The following is a 21,271-nucleotide window of genomic DNA, read 5'->3' as shown; positions in this document are numbered from 1 at the left end:
AGCAAATTGTGACTCATGGCCTTGATGGATCCCCAGCAGAAGGGCTCCACGGAAGAAGCAGAGGCACAGTCTTCAATAGCATGAACCAGAAGTAATAAGAAAAATTTGATTGTCCACAGTTACAAAATTGCCTTATTTGCTGCATCCCATTGAAAAGTCCTTAGTTGTTTAATTGCAGGTTTGTTGGCTGCTTCTGGTTGGTTGGGATTAAGTTCTGTTTTTACAGTAAGCAGTTACAAGAAGCAGCTCAGGTGTCACTTATGCTGGCGAGTGAGGCAGGGTTAGGGTCACTGACCAGGCCTCACTGGCTGGTCTGCTCAGAGGTTCTTCTGGCCCAGTCTCCATTTTAATTTTACTTTATGACTTTTGGAGGGATGTCTTGGTGGCTTCCAGCTTTTAGCATTGACAGAGAAGCCACCATGAACTTGTGGCCAGGGTTTTGTGGAGATGCGTGTGCCTTTCTTGTGGAAAAACGCTGAACATTGAGCTGCTGGGTCATTTGGTAGGTGCCTGTTCAGTTTTTGTATTTTTTTAAAAGAAACTGGCAAACTATTTTTGCAGAATTATCATTTATTTTTAAGGATAACATGAACATAAGACAGGAACATACTTGCAAACCTAAAATTCTCAAATCCTTCCTTGTGTGCTGACCAGGCCCAGCCCTCTCCTACACAGGCCATCATCTGGGTGACGTCCTACCAGTCCTGTGTTGCATTCTGACACTTGCATTGCCCTTCAGGTTGGCGGTTTTCTATGGAGACTCTATATAGATAGATCTTTTTCCTTCCTTTTTAATCGATGAGTGGAGGTGCCAGGGTTGATTTAAGCATTCCTTGTTTTTGTGGGCTTGGGTTCTTTCCTATTTTGCTCTCACCTATCAGCAGTACAACAAGTATCTCTTAGTGCCTCTCTGTACACAAATAGAGGTACATGGGGAGAAATCACTGTGTCACAGTCATGCACGCTTGTGATATTGATGGGCACTGCAAAATTGCCTTCTTAAACGACCCTGTCAATCAAGACTTCCCTCTAGGGAGCTTTCTCGTGCTCTCTTCTACTGAACCTAACTGGAGGTGACTAGAGATGCAGAAAGGACAAAGGATCAATGACAAACATGCTTAAAGTTGGGGCCAGGTGTGCTGGGCGCTCTGATAGAGATGCACAACAGCCTCGTTGCTTCTTTTCTCTATCTTTCTCTTCATTTACTTTGCTTCTTTTCTTCTCTGTTCTTTAAGGCCTTACTTCCAAAGTCTTTCTTTAAAACCTTGCTTCTTTTCTATTCTTTAAAGTCTCTTTCCTTAGGCTCGCTCTGTCCCATGTTTTCTTCAGCTTTTCTTTAGCATGATCTCTCTTAGAGTCTTTGCCCTCATACTTGCACTGTTCCATGTTCCCTTTAAAGTCTTGGTCCTCGGACTTGCAGACAAACAACAGCAGCCCATCTAAAAACTGAATTGGCTAACTCTTAAAGTCTTGGTCTTTAGACTTGCATTGTCCCAGGTTCTCTTTAGCTTTTCTTTAGCTTAGCTTTTCTAAAGCCTATGTATAAAGTTCTCAGTGCAGAAACCTGCTCTGGTGGAGACACAGCAGGGTCAGCGGCAGCCAATCAAAAATCCCCATTGAAAAAACCTTCCATCAATCCCCCATCAAAAAACCTCACATCCTCCTTCAGGGAGTCTGTTATATCCAGTGGTAAACAAGGAGGTGGAGCAACAGTTCTCGGGAGGGGTGTGACATTGTAAGAAGAGAAACCTGTGTTCCAACTTCTTTCTCTGAATGCAAACAACTTAGGAAAAGCAGCTGTGCTGCATTTTGCACTCTTCTGCAGCTGGGGCCATGCCAAACTCAGCCTGCCGATTATTGGGCACAGCTGTGCTTTTGACAAGTTCTCATAGGCTTCTAATAATCTCTTCCCAGGCTTCCCATGACACAAGTCTAAAATGGGGGGAGGGTTGGGGGTGGGAACCAGCAGGGAGTAGGGGAAAAGAGAGATTGAAGGGGATTGAATATGATCAAAGTACTTCATATTCATGTATGAAAATAGACTAATGAAGCTACTTGGGAACCTGAGATCGGGAGGATATTGGTTCAAGGCCAGCCCAGGCAAATAGTTTGTGAGCCCCCATCTCCAAAATAACCAGAGCAAAATGGAGGTGTGGCTCAAGAGGCAGAGCACCTGCTTTGCAAGTACAAAGTCTTGAGCTTACCCCCTCCCCCAAAAAAGAAAAGAAAACAGGAAAATGAAGGCCATTAAAATTGTTTAAAGGGAAAGGGGATAAGAAAGAGTAGTAGAGGGCATGAATTTGATCAAAGTACATTATACCCCTAAATGGAAGTACCACAATGAAACCCCTTTTACAATTCATATACACTAATAAAAAAGAGAAAAAAATCAATAGTTCTGCCAGAAATGTGTGAAGTGTGGTATCTTCCCTCAATATTATTGACATTATTTTATTGATCTGATGAGTAAACAACTTCACTGGTGTTCTCTGAATCCCACATTCTCAATGAGGGCATGCCTCTTTTTTATAACTTAATTGATCATTTTATGTTATCTCCGTAAGTAATTATTTGTATTCATTGATTTTTTTCTTTTGGATATTAGTCCTACAGGTATTTTATATATGGTGCAAATAGTTCACCATATTTGATGCTCATCCACTGAGTTTCCTTTTGGGGTGTGTGTATGATAGCTGTGTTTTGTTTACTCTTGTTTCATATAGCAAGTTGATCAATCTTTTGTTCTATGTTTGTCCTGCTTAAGAAGTTCTCTCTTATTGCAAATTATGACAATACTCCTTTATATCTTTTGAAAATTTTTAGTCTGCGTATTACAGGTGGTAATGGTTTGACATAATTTTTCAGCTTTATGATGGTGCAAGAGTGAAATGCACTCAGTAGAAAATGCTTTGAGTTTTTTTCCTGGGTCAGAAATATGTGACCTGCTCTTGTATCCAACTGGGCAGTATCAGTGAACTGCAAATCCCAGACAGCCCAATGGTCACAGGGGGAAACAAGCAATATTCTGCAGTGTGCCATGTCACTAAGCTAATGTCCTGTAGCATCAATGTATCTGATGTATTTTAGACTTACGATATTTTCAACTTACGATGGGTTTATCAGGAGGTAAGAGGAGTGGCTTCTGTGCTAGTAGGCTGAATACAGAACCTTGGATTAGGGGGCTGATGGACAGACACATCAGGCCTGACCCAAAACTGTGCTCCCCAGTCTGGCACCATTGCCATTCATTCCTAAATTTCCCATTTCTGCTGATATGTGCCCAAGTCTTGAAATTATTTTAATGTGTAAGCATTATCTTCCCTACTCAGACTTTTGACTTCTCCTCCTGAACAGATGGTAGGGGCTGCTCTAGACACCAGGGGTGGGGGATAGCACTCGCCTCCTTAAAACTCAGGAATCTTTTTAGGGCCACTGCAGTGAGCTCTTTTATTTTCTGACAATGTCTCAATTTGATTTTTTTTTTTTTTGGTGGCACTGGGTTAGAACTCAGGACCTCTCACTTGCTAGGCAGGTACACTACCTCTTGAGTTACACCCCCCAGCCCTTTTTGCTTAATTTTTTGAGGTAAGTTTTCGCTTTTGTCCAAGCCCAGCTGTTTTTGGTTGGGATGGGAGCTCACTAAGTTTTTGCAGGGGCTGGCCTTGAACTGTGATCTTCCCAATCTTCACTGCCTGAGTAGCTCGGATTACAGGCTTGAGCCACCACGTGCAGACTCAATCTGATATTTTAAAACATGACAGTTTTTATTTTCTTTTTATAATTTCTTCAATGGAGTCAGAAGCAGCAAGCCCTATCCCAGAGTTTTTGTGGTCACAATTCCCACAGTAGTAATCAAATTCAAGATCACTTAGTTCCCCAAAGTTTGGCTCTGTTAAGGCGCTCCATATCAGGTAATCACAGCTAATAATTTATGTTGTGTTCTTCCACCCCACACCCAGGATCCACATAGTCAATAGTGAGGCTTCCCCAGGCTTGTCCTGGTTTTCACTTACGCTAAGGTCATCTGTGAGTTTAATCTTAATTGCATCAATACCAGATTCCTAGCTGTACACCAGTAATCAACAAGGCAAAGAGGATGAGGCAGATAGAATTAGGGAACATTCCAGACTTTTAAAGCTGTATAGCTTAATTTAAAGCACCTCACATTAGACTCCCTCTTCATTCCCTCTGAGCCCAGACAGCTTCTTTTCAATTGCAAATTCTTTGTTAAACTAGAAAGAATGGAAATTTCCTTCTGCATGGATTTAGGGTACCTGAAAATTAGCATAGGTGTATGCATGAGTCTGCCCAAATTTCTGCCTCCCCCCAATCCCCTACCCCCTTGAAGTCCATTGGAGATGACAGGGAGTGACACAGGTTTCTCCCCACCTCCAAGTTCAGTATGGTATAAAACCAAAAATCTCTCGTGTTCCTCACAGGACTCGTCCATTCTGCCTGGCAGAGTCCACACCTGTAATCTCCTCCCCTTCACTGTAACGAGCTCCACCATTTCCTTCACTGCATCCAAGTGTTCTGCTTGCTTCTTCCAAACCAGAATGTAAGAACTGGAAATCCTCTGACTGACTACAACGCTTCCTGTGTCCACCCACGGCACCAGGTGGAGTATTAACCGGTGAGTAAAGAGCAAATGCACCATGGAAGCAATTTAATGCAGACTCTTGTTTACAAAACAGTTGGAAGAGACGAAGGGAGAAAGGTCCTGGAGTGAGAAGAGGATGCTCACACCAAGTCCAGGAGTGGCAGCTGCTCCTGGCTGGAGGCCAAGGACCTGTTGTTCTGTGATGTTGATAGAGGCAACTCCGCTGCCACAGCTGCACTGCTGAACCAGTGCCACTGACAGGGACAGGACCTCTGCCCGTCCGGCAGCTGCCCAGGACACCTTCACATCACAAGGAAAATGGCTTCTGGTTTGCTCCTGTCTTTCTACCTTTGGTTCAAGCTACCATGACAGAACCTTAGAGAAAGCCAAGTGGTAAAGCGCCTGGGGAATTCAGTTACAGGTTTTCAACAGCCTGAGGCTACAGAAGCGAGTGGAGAAGCCCAGCTGTGTACTCTCTCGACTGGCTTGGGATGGTTTCAGTGTGTCCCCTGTTTCGTGCGTGGAAGCTTGATCCCCAGTGTGGTGATATGGAAAGAGATGGGCCCTTTAAGGGGTGGGGTCTAATGGGAAGTGGTTGGGTCACGGGGGTTGTTACCCTGGAAGGAATTGGTGTAGTTCCTGTGGAACCCTGGCTGGTTCTCACGAAAGCATAATTATGTAGGAGCAAGACTGCTCCCTTGCATCACATCATCTCTCCTTCTCACATGGTGCCATCTGCATCATGTGATGCAGTGTTGTGCTGTGTGGGCTTTCAGCCTCCCAAAGTGTGAGCTAACACAAGCCTCTCTTCTTTATAAAGTACCCAATCTCAGATGCTTTCTTATAGCAATGGAAAATGGAATAATACACTACTATTAGAAGATGAGTTTCTTTAAAATGCAGGAGAAAACCAAAAAAGGATGGCTTAGGATCCAGAGATGGGAAATCCATCACAAGAAAGAGGTGATGAATGTGCTCAAGGAGAGCACAAGAGATCCAGCAGATGGGGGTGTGACTGCTCTAGGTGGGTATCTCTCAGGGAAACAGGAAAGAAAAGAAAGCAGTGTGTGATGTGTCTGAATACATTGAGATCAGATTTATTGTTCTGTCAGAGAGTTTTTTGGGGAAAATTGATGATGAATAAATAGAAAATGAAGCAATTAAAAAAACAAGATTCAAGAAAAGCAAGTGGTCATGAAAAAAAGGCAACATAATCAGAAGACAGTGGCTCAGCTGTTAAAAGTGGTTACGTAACTGTATTGATGACAATGCTGTCATTTAATAAAAACGTGAATGCAAAGTGTGAAGGGAAGAGAGAAGCTGTGTTGGGATGAGTGGAGAGGCAAAGACCAAATGTTCATCTTTTACATTAAGTCAGCAGATAATATTTAAATGAAAATCAAATATTGCCAACATAGAATGTTGTTGAGGTGTGTGGAGATAAATTTCAGGGGAAAACATAGCTGAAGTAGTTGGAAATTTTCTCTGAAGGGTAAGTAGAGGTGGAGTATGGCAAAGAACATTTGTTTTCATTATAGGATTATAGCATTTAGCTTTTTTATTTTTTAATACTTTATTTTATTATTGCTATACTGGAGTTACATTTGCAAAATTTCTTACAATTTATCATATTTTAATTCACCCCTCCATCATCCTCCTTTATCCACCCCCCATTCCTGGAATAGTTTCAACAGGTCTCGTTTTTCTATTTTCCTACATGAATACATAATATTTCCACCACATTTACCTCCTACCCCCTTTCCTTATATCCTCACCCCTCCCACTGGTACCAACCCCCAGACAGGACCTGATTACCTTCCTGTTCTGTTTTTCTAAAAAAAAAAAAATGACATTTTTGTTTGTTTAAGGTACATGTACAGGGAGTTTCCTTGTGACATTTCCATGTATATCTGTATTATAACCTGAATTGGTTCATACTCTTTATTTTTCTCCTTTCTACCTTAGTCCCCTTCTTATGATGATTTCAACAGGTTTAAAAATTCTACAGTTATTCTTGTATAGGAAGTAAAAAATGGAATGCTTCATGACCTTGTGCAGGGGCTGTGCTAATCTTCTCTATATCATTCTAATTTTAGTTTATGTGCTGCCCAAGTGAGCACAGCATTTAGCTTTTAAAAAACGATCTTACTATGTTACTTTGGTAAAATAATAATATAATTTTTAAGACACATGAATTTTGAGAAAAAAGTTACCAGACTGAAAATGATCATCAATGGTTTAATAATGCCAGCAACATTCCTCACCAAAGTCTCCTGTAGACTTTATAGGAAGCACACACTTGTAGTTACCCCGTGTGAATGTGGGAGGACTTAGGGATGTGTCAAGTTATATCTGATTCTATCATTTGAGGTTCCCTGCAAATCCAACCCAGATAAAAATCAATGTAATTAATTTTTTTTTCATTGGAAAAGGTGAGGCAAAGGCCCCATTCAAAGTTCTTGACATATATTCTGGACAACTTGAAAGTTCTTTGGGTGTTTTATGTCTTTAAGAAAATAGACTCTCTTTACTGTTTTTCAAATCTTTGCTATCTGGTTTCCTTGGCTCACAGCTCCCCTGTGAATTTGGTTGGATGTCATTGTGGAGAAAAGAATCAAATAAAGAAATACAAAAATAGAGAAAGTTTCAGCAAACCAGTGGCCATGTCCTGGGAGTGCTGAGAACAGAAGGAGCTGGAAGTTCTTGGCAGGTCTGGACCAAAGGTGATTTTTTATCCTGTACCACAACAAACTCCTCTGGCTATAGCTCCAGGATGACAGAGCTCAAAGGTGAGCAGGGGTGGATGCATGGGCTTTGTGATGAGTGAAGATTTCTCTGCTTCTGGACTTGGCATGAACAAAGCAAGGCCACAGCAGTCATGGTTGGTCTCACTCTCTAGGTTAGTGGATGGTCTGGTTTCTTAACTTGGAGGTAAATCATCTTTTCTTTATTTTTTCTTGTTCTGCAATAGGAAATAAAATTAGAGATGGGAGGAAGAAATTATGAGGAAGCTGAAAAAACAAATAAAGTACATAATAAGTGAATGAAACAGAAAATTGGTATAGATTTTGTCCAAGATTAGTCTTATAGTGTGTTATGAATGGTGATTTTCATAATGGATAGAGTTTAGTCAACTATTAGGATGGAGTGTTTCTAAAACTCTTTTCTACAAGTGGAACTTGCCTCAAATAAATTCCCTTCTTAAGTATTTCACCCTCTTCTGTAATAGAGAATGTGAGTAAAGGCTAAATATAACATTATATCAATTAAATATCATTGTAAAATCCAGGCATTGTCATCAGTTCTCAAATAGAAATTGGGATTTTTTTTAAACTAACGTTCATTTGCTTTTCAACAAAAAAGTGAGTGAAGAATGCAATACTACATTTACTCAGACTGCACGTCTTCTCGAGCATCTGTCTCTATGAATGGTAGGATGCTGCTGGTACTTGTTGGAGGAGTGCTGTTGTCTTTGCTGTGTTGTTCCCAGACCTGCCCTTTGCACTTGCTCCTGCTTCTGTTGAATCAGGTGTGGGCTGCCCCAACCCCCCAACTCCTCACACAATCATCCCACCTGGACAGAGTTGGTCCTGTCTCCATTTCTGGCCCAGGCCAATCTGAGATGGGGTTAGCAGAAGCCCAGCAAATAACTCAGCATTGTTGTAGTCTTCTCTGGGGCCAGGTGGAGGGACAATCAAATCTGCTGAGCTCCCAGAGCCTCTACACCCAACAACAGCATAGCAGCAGTGTCACCATCAACAGCAGCAGTGTCACCAGCAGCAACAGCAACAACAGCCACAATAGCAGCATCAGGAACAACAGTAACATCAACAGCATTAATGACAATCACAGCATCAACTACAGCAGAAGCCGCTATGGTAGCATCAGAAAAAACACCAGCAACAATGTGACCAGCAGCATTAGCAAATGCAGCACCAACCTCAACAGCAACAGCTGTATTAAAAAAAGCAGCAGAAACAGTAGTGTCACCAAAAACAGCAAAAGCAGCAGCTACAACAGCAGTGTCAACAATAGCAGCAGTCATCTCAGCCGTACCAACAATCGGAGAAGTAGCAACAGCAGCAGCAGCAACAATAGCAATAACACCCCCAGCAGCAACAGGAGTAACACTCTCAACAGCAATGGCAGTAGTAACACCAACAGTAGCAACAGCAGTGACACCAGTAACAACACCAGTGACACCACCAGCAGGAACAGCAGCAGCATCGCCAGTAACAATACCACTAGCAGCAACAGCAGCAGCAACACCACCAGCAATATCATCATCAGCAACAGCAGTAACACCAATAGTAGCAGTAACACTACCATCAGCAGCAACATCAGTAATACCACCATCAGCAACAACAGTAACACCAGCATCAGCAACAACAGCAGCAACACTACCAGCAGCAGTAACACCACCAGCAGGAACAGCAGCAATATCACCAGCAGCAACACTACTGGCAGCAACAGCAGCAGTAACACCACTGGAAGCAACAGTAGCAGGAACTGCAGTAACACCAATTGTAGCAGTAACACCAGCATCAGCAACAACAGCAGCAACACTACCAGCAGCAGTAGCACCACCAGCAGGAACAGCAGCAATATCACCAGCAGCAACACTACTGGCAGCAACAGCAGCAGTAACACCACTGGAAGCAACAGTAGCAGGAACTGCAGTAACACCAATTGTAGCAGTAACACCACCATCAGCAACAACAACACCAGTGACACCACCAGCAGGAACAGCAGCAACATCACCAGTAGCAACACCACTGGCAGCAACAGCGGCAGCAACACCACCAGCAGTATCATCATCAGCAGAAGCAGCAGTAACACCAATAGTAGCAGTAACACTACCACCATCAGCAACACCAGTAATACCACCATCAGCAACACCAGTAACACCAGCATCAGCAACAACAGCAGCAACACTACCAGCAGCAGTAACACCACCAGCAGGAACAGCAGCATCAACAGCAGCAGCAGCAGCAGCAGCAGCAGTAACACCACCAACAGCAACAACAGTGGCAATATCACCAGTAGTAACCACAGTACCACCACCAGCAGCAACCACAACAGCACCACCACCAGCAGCAATAGCAGCAATAACACCATCAACAGCAACACCAGCAACACCACCAGCAGCAAAAACAGCAGCACTGACACCACCAGCAGGAACTTCAGCAACACCACTGGCAACAATTGCAGCAGTAACACCACCAGCAGTATCAGCAGCAGCAACAGCAGTAACACCAATAGTAGCAGTAACACTACCACCATCAGCAACACCAGTAATACCACCATCAGCAACAACAGTAACACCAGCATCAGCAACAACAGCAGCAACACCACCAGCAGCACTGACACCACCAGCAGGAACAGCAGCAACAACAGCAGCAGCAGCAGCAGCAGTAACACCACCAACAGCAACAACAGTGGCAATATCACCAGTAGTAACAACAGTATCACCATCAGCAGCAACAGCAGTGACACCACCAGCAGGAACAGCATCAACACCACCAGCAGCAATAACATCAGTAACATCACCAACAGCAACAACAGTGGCAATACCACCAGTAGTAACCACAGTACCACCACCAGCAGCAACCACAGCAGCAACACCACCAGCAGCAATAGCAGCAATAACACCATCAATAGCAACACCAGTAACACCACCAGCAGCAAAAACAGCAGCACTGACACCACCAGCAGGAACTTCAGCAACACCACTGGCAACAATTGCAGCAGTAACACCACGAGCAGTATCAGCAGCAGCAACAGCAGTAACACCAATAGTAGCAGTAACACTACCATCAGCAGCAACATCAGTAATACCACCATCAGCAACAACAGTAACACCAGCATCAGCAACAACAGCAGTAGCACCACCAGCAGGAACAGCAGCAATATCACCAACAGCAACACTACTGGCAGCAACAGCAGCAGTAACACCACTGGAAGCAACAGTAGCAGGAACTGCAGTAACACCAATTGTAGCAGTAACACCACCATCAGCAACAACAACACCAGTGACACCACCAGCAGGAACAGCAGCAACATCACCAGTAGCAACACCACTGGCAGCAACAGCGGCAGCAACACCACCAGCAGTATCATCATCAGCAGAAGCAGCAGTAACACCAATAGTAGCAGTAACACTACCACCATCAGCAACACCAGTAATACCACCATCAGCAACACCAGTAACACCAGCATCAGCAACAACAGCAGCAACACTACCAGCAGCAGTAACACCACCAGCAGGAACAGCAGCAACACCACCAGAAGCAACAGCAGTAACACCACCAGCAGCAACAACATCAGTAACACCACCAACAGCAACAACATTGGCAATACCACCAGTGGTAACAACAGTACCACCACCAGCAGCAACCACAGCAGCAACACCACCAGCAGCAACAGCACTGACACCCCCAGCAGGAACAGCAGCAGCAACACCAATAGTAGCAGTAACAACACCAGCAGCAACAATGGCAATAATACTAACAGCAACAGCAGCAGTAACACCAACATTAGCGACAACAGCAGTAACACTACAATCAGGAACAGCAGCAGTAACACTCCCAGCAACAACCGTGTCATGACTAGCAGCAACAGTAGTAACACCACCAGCAGCAAAGGCAGCAGCACCACCAGCAGTAACGTCACCAGCATCGATAGTAACACAACTAGCAGAAACAACAGTAACGCCACCAGTGGCAACACCCACCAGCAACAACAATAACACCTCCAGCAGCAACAATAGCAGCAACACCACCGGCAACAGTAGTAGTAACACCCTCAACAGCAATGGCAGTAGTAACACCAACAGCAACAACAGCATCAGTATCACAGCAGTGACAGCAGTGACACCACCAGCAGCAGCAATGGCAGCAGCAACAGCAGCAACAACAGGAACACTACCAGCAGCAATAGCAGAAACGACACAATCAGAAGCAGCAGCAGTGACACCACCAGCAGCCACAGAAGTAACACCAGCACAGCAGCATAACTTCAGCAATGGTAAAATAGCTAGACTAGAAGTATCAGTAGGACGAGCAGTGACACTGACTGCAGCCGGAGGGCTGTATCAACAGCAGCAACAGCTGCAGCAGCCACTCGGACACTACAGTAAGTAAACATCAGTAAGTTCAGCAACTCCAACAAAACAGCTACAGCAGCAGCAGCAGCAAGAGCCACAGCAGTGTTGCAGAGTGACATCCTGCCCGTTGCTTTGCTGCCTGGTCCCGTGTGTGTGCCCAGCTGTCTGAGGGCGAGAGAGTGCATGGGCCTTGGATGTGGCTGGCAGGATGGGCACCTTGGCTTTGTCACTTTGACTGTGTGACTCTGCACAAGTCCATCTCTGTGAACCTGGTTGCTTTCAGGTGTCAGTGGGCTTGCTAAGAAGTTCTGTCTCGTTGGTTGTTGGAGGGAACGCACATGTGGAAAGCAGCAGTCAGGCCCTTAGCAAACATTAGCTGTCGTTCTCTCATTTTACAGAAACAGAACCAGGCGTGCGAGATGGGACAAGGTGTGCATTGGTAGGTCTGGCAGGCTTACTCGTAACTTGGGTGTGTCCAGTGTCCGTGGGAACCCTAGGCTTTGGGTGGTGGGGGAGGGGCTCCTGCCCTGCCCTGTTCTCTGCGTCAGGGACACTGTACCAGGGCTCCACTTTCTGTGCCAGCTGGTATCTGCCCTGGTGCTCCTGGATACCTTTGCATCTGCCTTTCTGCATGGGCCTTGCCCTGGCCATCTCAGCAGGTCTACCCCTATAACTTCCCAAGCCTCACACAGACCCTCCTTCTACCTGTGACAGGCAGACTGGTTACAGGACACAGAAACAAGCAAAGTGCAAGTTGTCCTGGAAGTACCTGCAGGTCACACAGTAGAACATACAATCACAACAGGCGTACTCTTTGGAAATGCCTCCTCAGCCTGCTCGAACAACTTGGTGAATTCTGAAAACTCCAGGTGTAGGTGTGTGTGTGTCACTGAGCTGCACTTCTGCCCAAAACGGCTCAAACAGATTTAAAATCTGATTTCTAATGTTTTATAGAACAGCTACGAAAGCTTCTCTGAATCGTAACAGTGACTCTGGGGCATCTGTAAGTACTCCACACTTCACACGTGTGGTCTCATTTGTGGTCACAGAAATCCAATAAACTGTGTGGTATGCATCCCCATTTACAGATGGAGAGACTGAGGCTTTCGGGCACCATGCCTGCACGGAGGGGAGACATTGTCTGTCCCGTCTGTCAGATTTTATGGTCTGTGCTCCTCCCCACCTGTGTCTGACACTGACTCTGGCTGAGAAAAACCTGGAAAAATAATTGAAGTACTTATTCTGCAAATACTTGAAGAGCTCCTGCCCTGTGTGTGCCAGGCACTGTGCTCTGCTCTAGGGACGCAGCAGGACGCATGGCATAGTCTCCGTCCTCAAGGGGACCTGGCCTAGATTAAAAGTTCAAACTCAGATGTTCATATGAGCCAGGCAGATGATGGCAGTGTACCAGGCAGGATAAGATGGAGCGGAGGAGATGGTGGTCCACCCCAGAGGGCACGCCCTTCACAGAGCAGAGCCACCACCCAGCGCCCACAAATTGTCAACAAGGGAATGTGCCTGCTCAGTGTCCCCAAATCTGATTTTGTAACCGATCCCGGAAGTCTAGTTTATGTGGCATTTCCCCCATTAACAAATACTCTGAGGGCCAAAGAAAGCACATGAGAACTTAGTGTCCAGTGTGTGACCTGGGCTGGATTAAAAGGCCTCTTGTGCCTGTAAGATCAAGTTCTAGGAAAAGCCTCAGTGCACTGTAATTGAGCAACGCTGTGCTTAAGTGTGGGCCACGCTGCACACAAAGGTTTTGTAGGTTTCAGTGAAGTTCACGGCACCCATAGGCAGAGAAATATCGTGTAGGCATACCGTGCCAACACACTTACAGGGAGGGCGTCACACAGCCTTCTCTTTATTTAGACTTTCAAATTGGTTCATATGATTTAAAATTCAGAAATTACAAAAAGAAATGCATGGAAAAGTCCCCACACACCTACAGCCGATGCCACCAAATTCCACAGAAAACCAATGTGTGGTATTTGCTCGTTCTTCCAGAGATACCAGGAAACCCACACATCTGCATGCACCCCACACACCCTTGTTCTTGGGGACACCTTCCATGCATGTCTGAACCCTATGGGTGCTATGATTCGGTTAAACATACACACATATGACAAAGTTTAATTTATAAACAAGATACTTGTTCTTGCAGTAAGTACCTTGAACAACCTCAGCCTGTGTTGTTTCTCCTTTTCCTTGCTAAGTAGAGAACTTTCACCTTTTCACATAAAGGAAGCCCTTTATGGTTTCTCTTAGTCATGTCGGAGTTGACAGCATCACCACCCTCACTAGGAAGTAAGTGAAGGGCTACTGACCAAGGCACTGTGGTACCTTGATGGTGCATCTAATAACTGAGATGACTGCTCAGTGACTAACGGGAGGGTAGCACACACAGTGTGGATGTGCTGGACAAAGGAATGATTCATGCCGCTGGGGTGGGGATGTCGAGGCACAGCGTGAGATTTTGTCATGTTGCTCAGAACTGCATGCAATATGAAATTCATGAATTGTTTTCTTTTGGAATTTTCCATTTAATATTTTCATACCATAATGGACAGCAGGGGACCACAGGTAACTGAAACCATGGAAATCAAAACTATGTATGGGGGTGTCTACTATATATGTGTACATATGTTTACATATCTTCATTTTATCTACCCAAATGGTAAAATTGTGCTTTTCTATGTTTTGCTTTTTTCCTATTAACAATTTATCTTGGAGATTTTTCCTTATCAGTATATATGAAGCTGCCTCATTCTTTTAGGGGCTGTATAGCATTTTATTGAATGGCATATGATAATTTCTTAGACTGATCTCCCAACTAATGGGCATTTAGGTTATTTCTAGTCTTTTTTTTTTTTTTAACATAAAGAAACTTCTTGCAATTGCTTTCAGTGGGGCGGGAAGAGGGTTGAGGACGAGAGACGATGGGGACAGTGTAACTAATGTACAATATAAACCTAATCAGAATTGTCACTGAATCCCCCCCGTATCATGAGTACATCCTAATAAAAACTTTATAAAAATGCTTTAATGATCAATCATTTTGCACATGTAAATTTCTGCAAGTTTGAAGGATCTGCATGCTTATCTTGATGGTCATGTTGACCATCATGGAGGGTTCAAATCTGCTGTCCCACAAGACCTTAGGACACTGCTAGTTTCCCCCAGTCTTTCTCAGTACCGTGTGCTCCAGCTGATCTGCCCTCTGACAAGCCACGGGAACACCAGTGCCGGGTGAATTTGCACGTCTCTAATTATTAAGGTCAAGCCCTTTCATTGCTTTTTCACTCAATTAGCTGCTCAAGTCCTTTTGCCTGTTTTTTTTTTTTTTTTCTGTTGGGTAGAGCTCTTTATATGTAAAGGAAATTAGCCCTTTATAGGGTAGTAAATATTTTCCCTAGGTGTGTCATTTTATTTTAACTTATGATGGTTTTTCCATGCAGAACCTTTTATTTTCTGTGAGCACAAATAAATTTATCTTTCTTCTATGGGCCCTGGATTTTTCTTTCGGTCATATTTAGAAAGACCTTCCTCATTTTGAAGGTATAAAGGAATTGTCCTATGGTGTCTTCATTATTTTAGTTTTTGTTTTCACCTTTCGAGTGTTTGAGTTAGTAAGAATTTCTCTCAATGTGTGATACAAGGTATAGATTTTGCCATTTATGGAACAGAGCGTCGGGAACCTCCACCTCTTACCTCTGCATGTTCTCAGCATCCTCGATGCTCTCGGGCAAAGCCTTCCCTTTGGTCTCTGGTAGCAACAGCACCAACCCTCCAGCCACCAGGCCGATGACGGCTGGGAGACAAACACAGGCCATCACAGTAAGCCTGGGCAGGGCAGGCCCTGTGATTAGAGCTCCCCTTCTTTCTTTCTCTCTCTCTTTTTTTGGGGGGGGATGTTTTCCTATACTTATTTATAGATCCCTTTGCCATCTCCAACTGCCTGATTTTCCATCATAAATATTAGGCTGATTCCAAACACCATTGGATTACTATTCCTTTTAGGGAAATGAAATACTTCACATTTAAAGTCAAGGTTATTCTAGGCTAGAGGACATTGTCACAGTATCCAGAGTTAGAAATAACTCTGAAAAAACCCTAACTGTATGAAAAGGCAGAGCATAACCCTGCCAATAGAAAGCACTGAGCGATGAAAATAACCCAGAAGCTTGGACCATTACGAGCACATGCATCACTGCACAAAGACCTTCACAAGTGCACCTAGGTCACCTAGCTCAAATTCACACCTTGACTAAATTCCTGTGTTCCTTCTTTTTCTCTCCAGTTACCATCGTTAATGGCAACCACATTAATATTTTTATTTACTTAAATTTCAATAAAAGTTTGTTTTTCCTAAGTTATGCTTTTAAGTTTTTTCCATTTGGCATGCAGGACATAAGGTGCCAGTTCTTCAAGGAACCACTTGGCTCTATTTGCCCTCAAAAATGGCAGAAACCGATGGCACAGAACATTGCATGTCAAGCCCAGCACAGAGCCCTTGCGTCTGACTTCAAGTCCCTCTCTGGCCTGAGGGTCTGGTGAAGTCCTGAGGTCCCCTCTGTCCCATGGGACAGGCTTGTTTTGAGGCTAAATCGAGTAATACTTGCCAAGCTCTTAGAATTTTCTAACACCTGATTTAGGGGACGAATTGAGGACAAGGCTCCTGAATATTTAACCTCTCTAGATCTCCTAAGTCAGGCGGTGTTGAACTGTAATGAATGCAAGCAAGAAGTGCAGCCAGCTGGCACCTAAGTCTCTCTTTTATTAATTTTGTTTTGAGACATTCTCACTAAGTAGCCTAAGGTGGCTTCGAATTTGGAATCCTCCTGCCTCAGTCTCTCCGGTGCTAGGATTACAGGTGTGTACCACCAAGCCTTGCTAGCTTCAGACTCTCTGAAGCAAGTAAATTCTGATGAACAACGGATGCATCCAGTTGTCATCCATTTAGCATTTTATATTTGCAAAGACAAGCCTAATTAAGCAGAGTAATTGTTTTCCATTTTCTAGGATGGCCAGGCTTCTTGGACGACGGCTTTATAGGTATTTCAAGCCCACAAATAGCATGCTAGCCCTACATGAAAAGGGAACAGAAGTTAAAGATGAAGTGCTTAGCTATGCTTCCTGCAACTACCAGATTAAAGTTTGTGGAGGAAGAAGCTAAAATGCTTGCAAAGTGAAATTGGGACTGCCTTCAGGTTTTCAATCAATCCTGGAATGCAGTTAGAATCCTGTACCTCCTCCAGGGGAAAGCAGAGCACAGGCAAGGGTCAAATGGTCTCTCTGGGTGTGGACTGCATGGCTTTGGTAAATCGTAGTTAGAGAAACTCAAAGTACCTATTTGCTACCTAGAACTATCAAGCTGACCCCTCAGTTACCCACTGACCACCTAAAGGAGAGGCTGAGGCTGCAAAGTCCAGGGCGTCATCTCTTTAGGGGAAAGGGCTCTGGGAGGAAGGGATTTGGGACACAGCTTCATAGCCACTGGGCAGCCACTCTGCGACCACCCCGTGGTTATCTCAGGATCATGGGCTTGTGTGCTACCACTTCCGGCATGTCATAAGGTACTTGGGAGGTAGAGGAACCTTTTCTCTTTGAGGGAGCTCTAGCAGCAGTTTGGGGCTTTTGCTGGCAGATCTATAGCAGTGGAACCCCTTCCCCCCCAGCAAATCCTTTGAGCAGAAGGGAAGGACGAGTTGGGCGAGTCGGGGGGAGATGGGTAAGTGTGAGGACAGCAACCGTGGAGCTTCCCTGTGCACATCCCCTGTGGGGTCGACCCTCTCTGTCCAGCTCATGTCAGGGTGGTGCCCATGGGAGAGGGGCACGCATTTACATCAGCAGCGGACTGAAACCGTGCCCTCAGGTGCTCCCATTCACCTGAGCAGGTGACTGTGTGCAGGTAGATCTAAAATCGCACCCACATCCCAGATGTCTGTGGGAACACAGGAGAGCGTGGGTCCCGCAGTCTACAGCCAGGGAAAAGGCAGTGTGCGGTGAATGAGCAGAGGAGCCCGGGGTCCATGCACCCTGCAGAGTCCACGTACAGCATCCAAGGGATGCTGCTACCTTCTATCCAGCAGGCAGGGAGGGGAGGGGCCGGGAGGGACTGTTGCCTGGACATTCCGACCCACTCCTAGCTCCACTGGCGGTAGGAGAAGGAGAAATGCCATCTGTCCTGAAGTCTAATTGTCCTAAGTAATGAGAGGAGGGTTAATACCAACACAGGTGACCTATTATGCAGACACATCTGAATTTGGATTTTGTTTTCTCTAGGTTTTGAAAAAAAAATATTTTGGGGGCACTGAGGTTTGAACTCAGGGCCTCACACTTGCTAGGCAAGCACTCTACTTATTGAGCCACACCCCCATTCCTTGCCCAGCCCTTTGGCTTTTCAGTTTATTTTTCAAATAGGGTCTCAAACTTTTGCTTGGGGCCAGCCTTGGACTGCAGTGGATTCCAGGCCCTGGAATTCATGGGTACGCACCACCATTCTCAGCTCCTTTTTTGAGACAGGGTCTTGTTAACTTCTTTACCCAGGCCTGCCTTGACCCTCCCATCTCTGTCTTCTGCATAGTTGGGGTTATAGGATTGATTGTGCCACTACTCCCAGCCTGGGTTTTGAAATTTTAACAACCTTTGCAAAATTTTAACTACTTATCTTTGAAGTGATGAGGTAAGGTAGCTTTATATTTTACTACATTTAGACCTCGAGGCTAGAAATGTTAGTTCTTTGACAGAGAGTAGAACTGGAGCAGAAAAGAGCAAAGAGCAAAGGGGGGGAGCTGGCAGAGGGGCTCAAGTGGTAGAGTGCCTTCCTAGCAAGCATGAGGCCCTGAGTTCAAACTCCAGTACCACCAAAAAGAGAGAGAGAGTGAGCGAGAAAAAAAGGGCACTGCGGGGAATATCCTTCCATGTCACCTTTTGTTCAGTTTGTACCTCCAAGTGGGAGTTCCTTACCTATTAGTAATGACTAGTAGTGTTACAAAACTAGCATTACTAACCAGCATTTCTAACAATAGTTCTAATTACAAGTAATTAGTAGTTACTAATGGGCATGATGCCTATCTTAAGATGTTCAAAGTCATCTAGATTTCTTACCAAACACGACCAGCGGGAGCTCCAGCCAGACCTCAGTGAGGCGGTAGACCAGGAAGGGCGTGATGATGCCACCAATGTCACACATTGAGGAACAGACGAGGACGCCGAGATTCCTGAACCACAGGAAATGATTTAACTTTTCAACTTAACACAGGCTCTAGACAACTTCTACCCCATCCCCGACACTTCCCCAAGTCATTAAAGGGTCTCACAGCCGAAAAGCATGGCTCATGTGGCTTTCAATGTGCAAAAGTGACAACACCCACTGCCAGTCACAGTCCGTTTTGCAGACTGCGCAGGGAGCAATTTTGACTTTTCCCTCCCCTCCTTGGTCTCCCCATGGCATTTCAAAGGACCTGATCGTGCTGTGCCTGCTGCTCCCTCCCAGCCACCTGGTGACCCTAACTTCTGTCCCACCCCACAGCTCTGGACTTCGTCCAGCCTGCCCGAGCGAGATGCGAGCTGCTGGCGCTGGCGCTGCCTCCCCCACGTGTTCTTTGAGAAGTAGGGTGTCCTCTTCCCCCATGATGGTTCCAACCACCCCTCATACGCACCGAATGAATGTGGGGTACAGTTCAGCACTGACCAGACAGACAATTTCGAAGGCCATGGTGATGCCCATTCTACCCAAGCATGCCGCGGTGATTTTCAGCCAGTGTAGACCTGAGGGCAAGAACACGGCACGTATCCACACCACACATGAACCCTTGTCTCTAAACAGGGCTGCAGAGTGGGCTTTGTGAGGACCAATTCCATCTTCCAAAAACAATGGCAGCACCCTCCACATGCCTGCTGGGTTAATCTTAGAGGAAATTCTAACGTTCTCTCTCTGTTTAAAAAGACTTGATTTTTAATTGTTACTTTTTGAGTCAGGGTCTCACTACATAGCCCAGACTGGCCTCAAACTCATGATCCTCTTGCCTGTCTCCCAAGTGCTGGGGTTACAGGTGGCCACCACCATGCCCGGCAAGACTATTTTTTTTAAGGTAGTTTTAGGTTCACAGAAAAATGAAGAGGAAAGTACACAGACCGCCCCCCATACCCCTCCCTAACATGAGCGTGGTGTCCGTCATTATCACTGCACCTCCCAGAGTTGCCCTTCTGTTGCCCTTCTGTTACAGCTGATGAAGCTACAGTGACTTGTCACAGCCACTGGAAGCCCACGGTCTCCATTAGGGACCACTCTTGGTGGCAAGATTCTAAGATGTGGACAAATGCATAATGACCCTTATGCATCATTGTAGGATCACACAAGTGTGTCTGCTGCCCAAAATCCTCTTCCTACCCCCCACAGGACTCCCTCCAACTTTTGACACCCACTGATCTTTCCCCGTTCTTCACAGTTTTGCCTTTAAGACTCTCCTTAGACTTCAGTTGTTAATGGCAACAAAATTGTGCCAGCTTCTAAAACTGGGACAACTTTATAGAGGTCACCTCAGAGAAACAGCAAAGTGTGGACATATTTTAAAATAAGCATATCCCTGAAGGAGTCAGAAAAGCTCCCCTGAGCTAGAAGGAATCTGTTTCATAAGCTTTCATTGAGAAAGCATTTTATAAACTGGATAATTATTCATTTATTGTAAGCTTTCTCATTTATTCTGTGGGATGATGTAGAAAGGTCAGAGGGGTTGCTGGAAAGTTCTAGAGTGAGACTTTGACCTTGAACCTGCTCTCCCCAAAGCCTGTGCCCTCTGCTCTAGGCTGGCTGGCTGGCTCTGTGGTCTTCATAGCCTCTTGTGTTCTTCCCCACCAGGGCACAACTGCGTGTACGTGCTTGCTGTTGAGGGTAGGTTGGCCAGATGGGCTTGCTCGGGAAGGTCCCCGATATTGCCCCCTGACTTTCCAAAGGAATTTGCATGACAAATCACATGGTCTTCCTATCAAAAGGCCAGGACACCCCCTCTTAAGGCCTTGGAGACAAGAGCAAAGTTTGGGTTAAAACTCACCCTCAGGGATAAAAACTGAAGCTAGACAGACTGCCCCTGCCACCAGATTTGACAGAGCCCAAGGATAACGGCGACCAACTCTGTCTATGGTGAGGATGATGATGATGGCCGATGGGAACTCCATCAGGGCAGAGTAGAAGAAATCTCGGTAGATGTTGTCCCCCACGAGCCCTGTGTGCATGATGAGGCCCTGGTAGAGAACAGAGCTCGTGAACCTGAGCAAAGAGGAGAGCCAAGGTCAACATGAACACCGAACGCACACCGCTGAAAGGAGAGGCTTCTGGGAAAATGGGAGTTGGGAGTAGGTAACCCTGTGACCTTCTCACTGCCATCCTCTCCATCTCATCCCTTTTCACAGTAGCTGGTCCATTTCAGTGGTGACTGACTGTGACCCAAGAACCAAGAACAGGGAAGAAATTAGGACATTTCTTGACCAAGTGGAAACCAAGAAGAATGTCCTAATGGAGTGAATTACTTAATCAAACCATATGAAGTTATTAGTGGTTGTGG

At 45.3% G+C, this 21,271-nt stretch overlaps 1 protein-coding gene and 1 pseudogene across 2 annotated transcripts in view; both read right to left on the bottom strand.

The window, feature by feature from the left end:
• Positions 1-6,140: 6,140 nt before the first annotated feature.
• Positions 6,141-21,271, bottom strand: part of Slc22a2 (solute carrier family 22 member 2) — a 28,572-nt gene continuing 13,441 nt past the window's right edge. The window contains exons 7-11 of one of the 2 annotated variants that reach the window (XM_074071051.1): positions 20,762-20,976; positions 19,370-19,538; positions 18,816-18,928; positions 15,417-15,516; positions 6,141-7,562 (exon numbers count right to left, since the gene is read on the bottom strand). In XM_074071051.1, coding sequence (XP_073927152.1) covers positions 7,496-7,562; positions 15,417-15,516; positions 18,816-18,928; positions 19,370-19,538; positions 20,762-20,976 — 664 coding nt within the window. In that variant the 3' untranslated portion in view covers positions 6,141-7,495. The remainder of the gene's footprint in view (positions 7,563-15,416; positions 15,517-18,815; positions 18,929-19,369; positions 19,539-20,761; positions 20,977-21,271) is intronic. The other variant, XM_074071060.1, reaches the window with a different exon arrangement.
• Positions 6,627-6,720, bottom strand: LOC141416300 (U6 spliceosomal RNA; annotated as a pseudogene).

The sequence above is a fragment of the Castor canadensis genome, chromosome 1, assembly GCF_047511655.1.
Source record: "Castor canadensis chromosome 1, mCasCan1.hap1v2, whole genome shotgun sequence".
In the NCBI taxonomy this organism is placed as follows: domain Eukaryota; kingdom Metazoa; phylum Chordata; class Mammalia; order Rodentia; family Castoridae; genus Castor; species Castor canadensis.
Note: the sequence above shows the minus strand (reverse complement) of the source record. Positions and strands in the feature narration are given on the sequence as shown.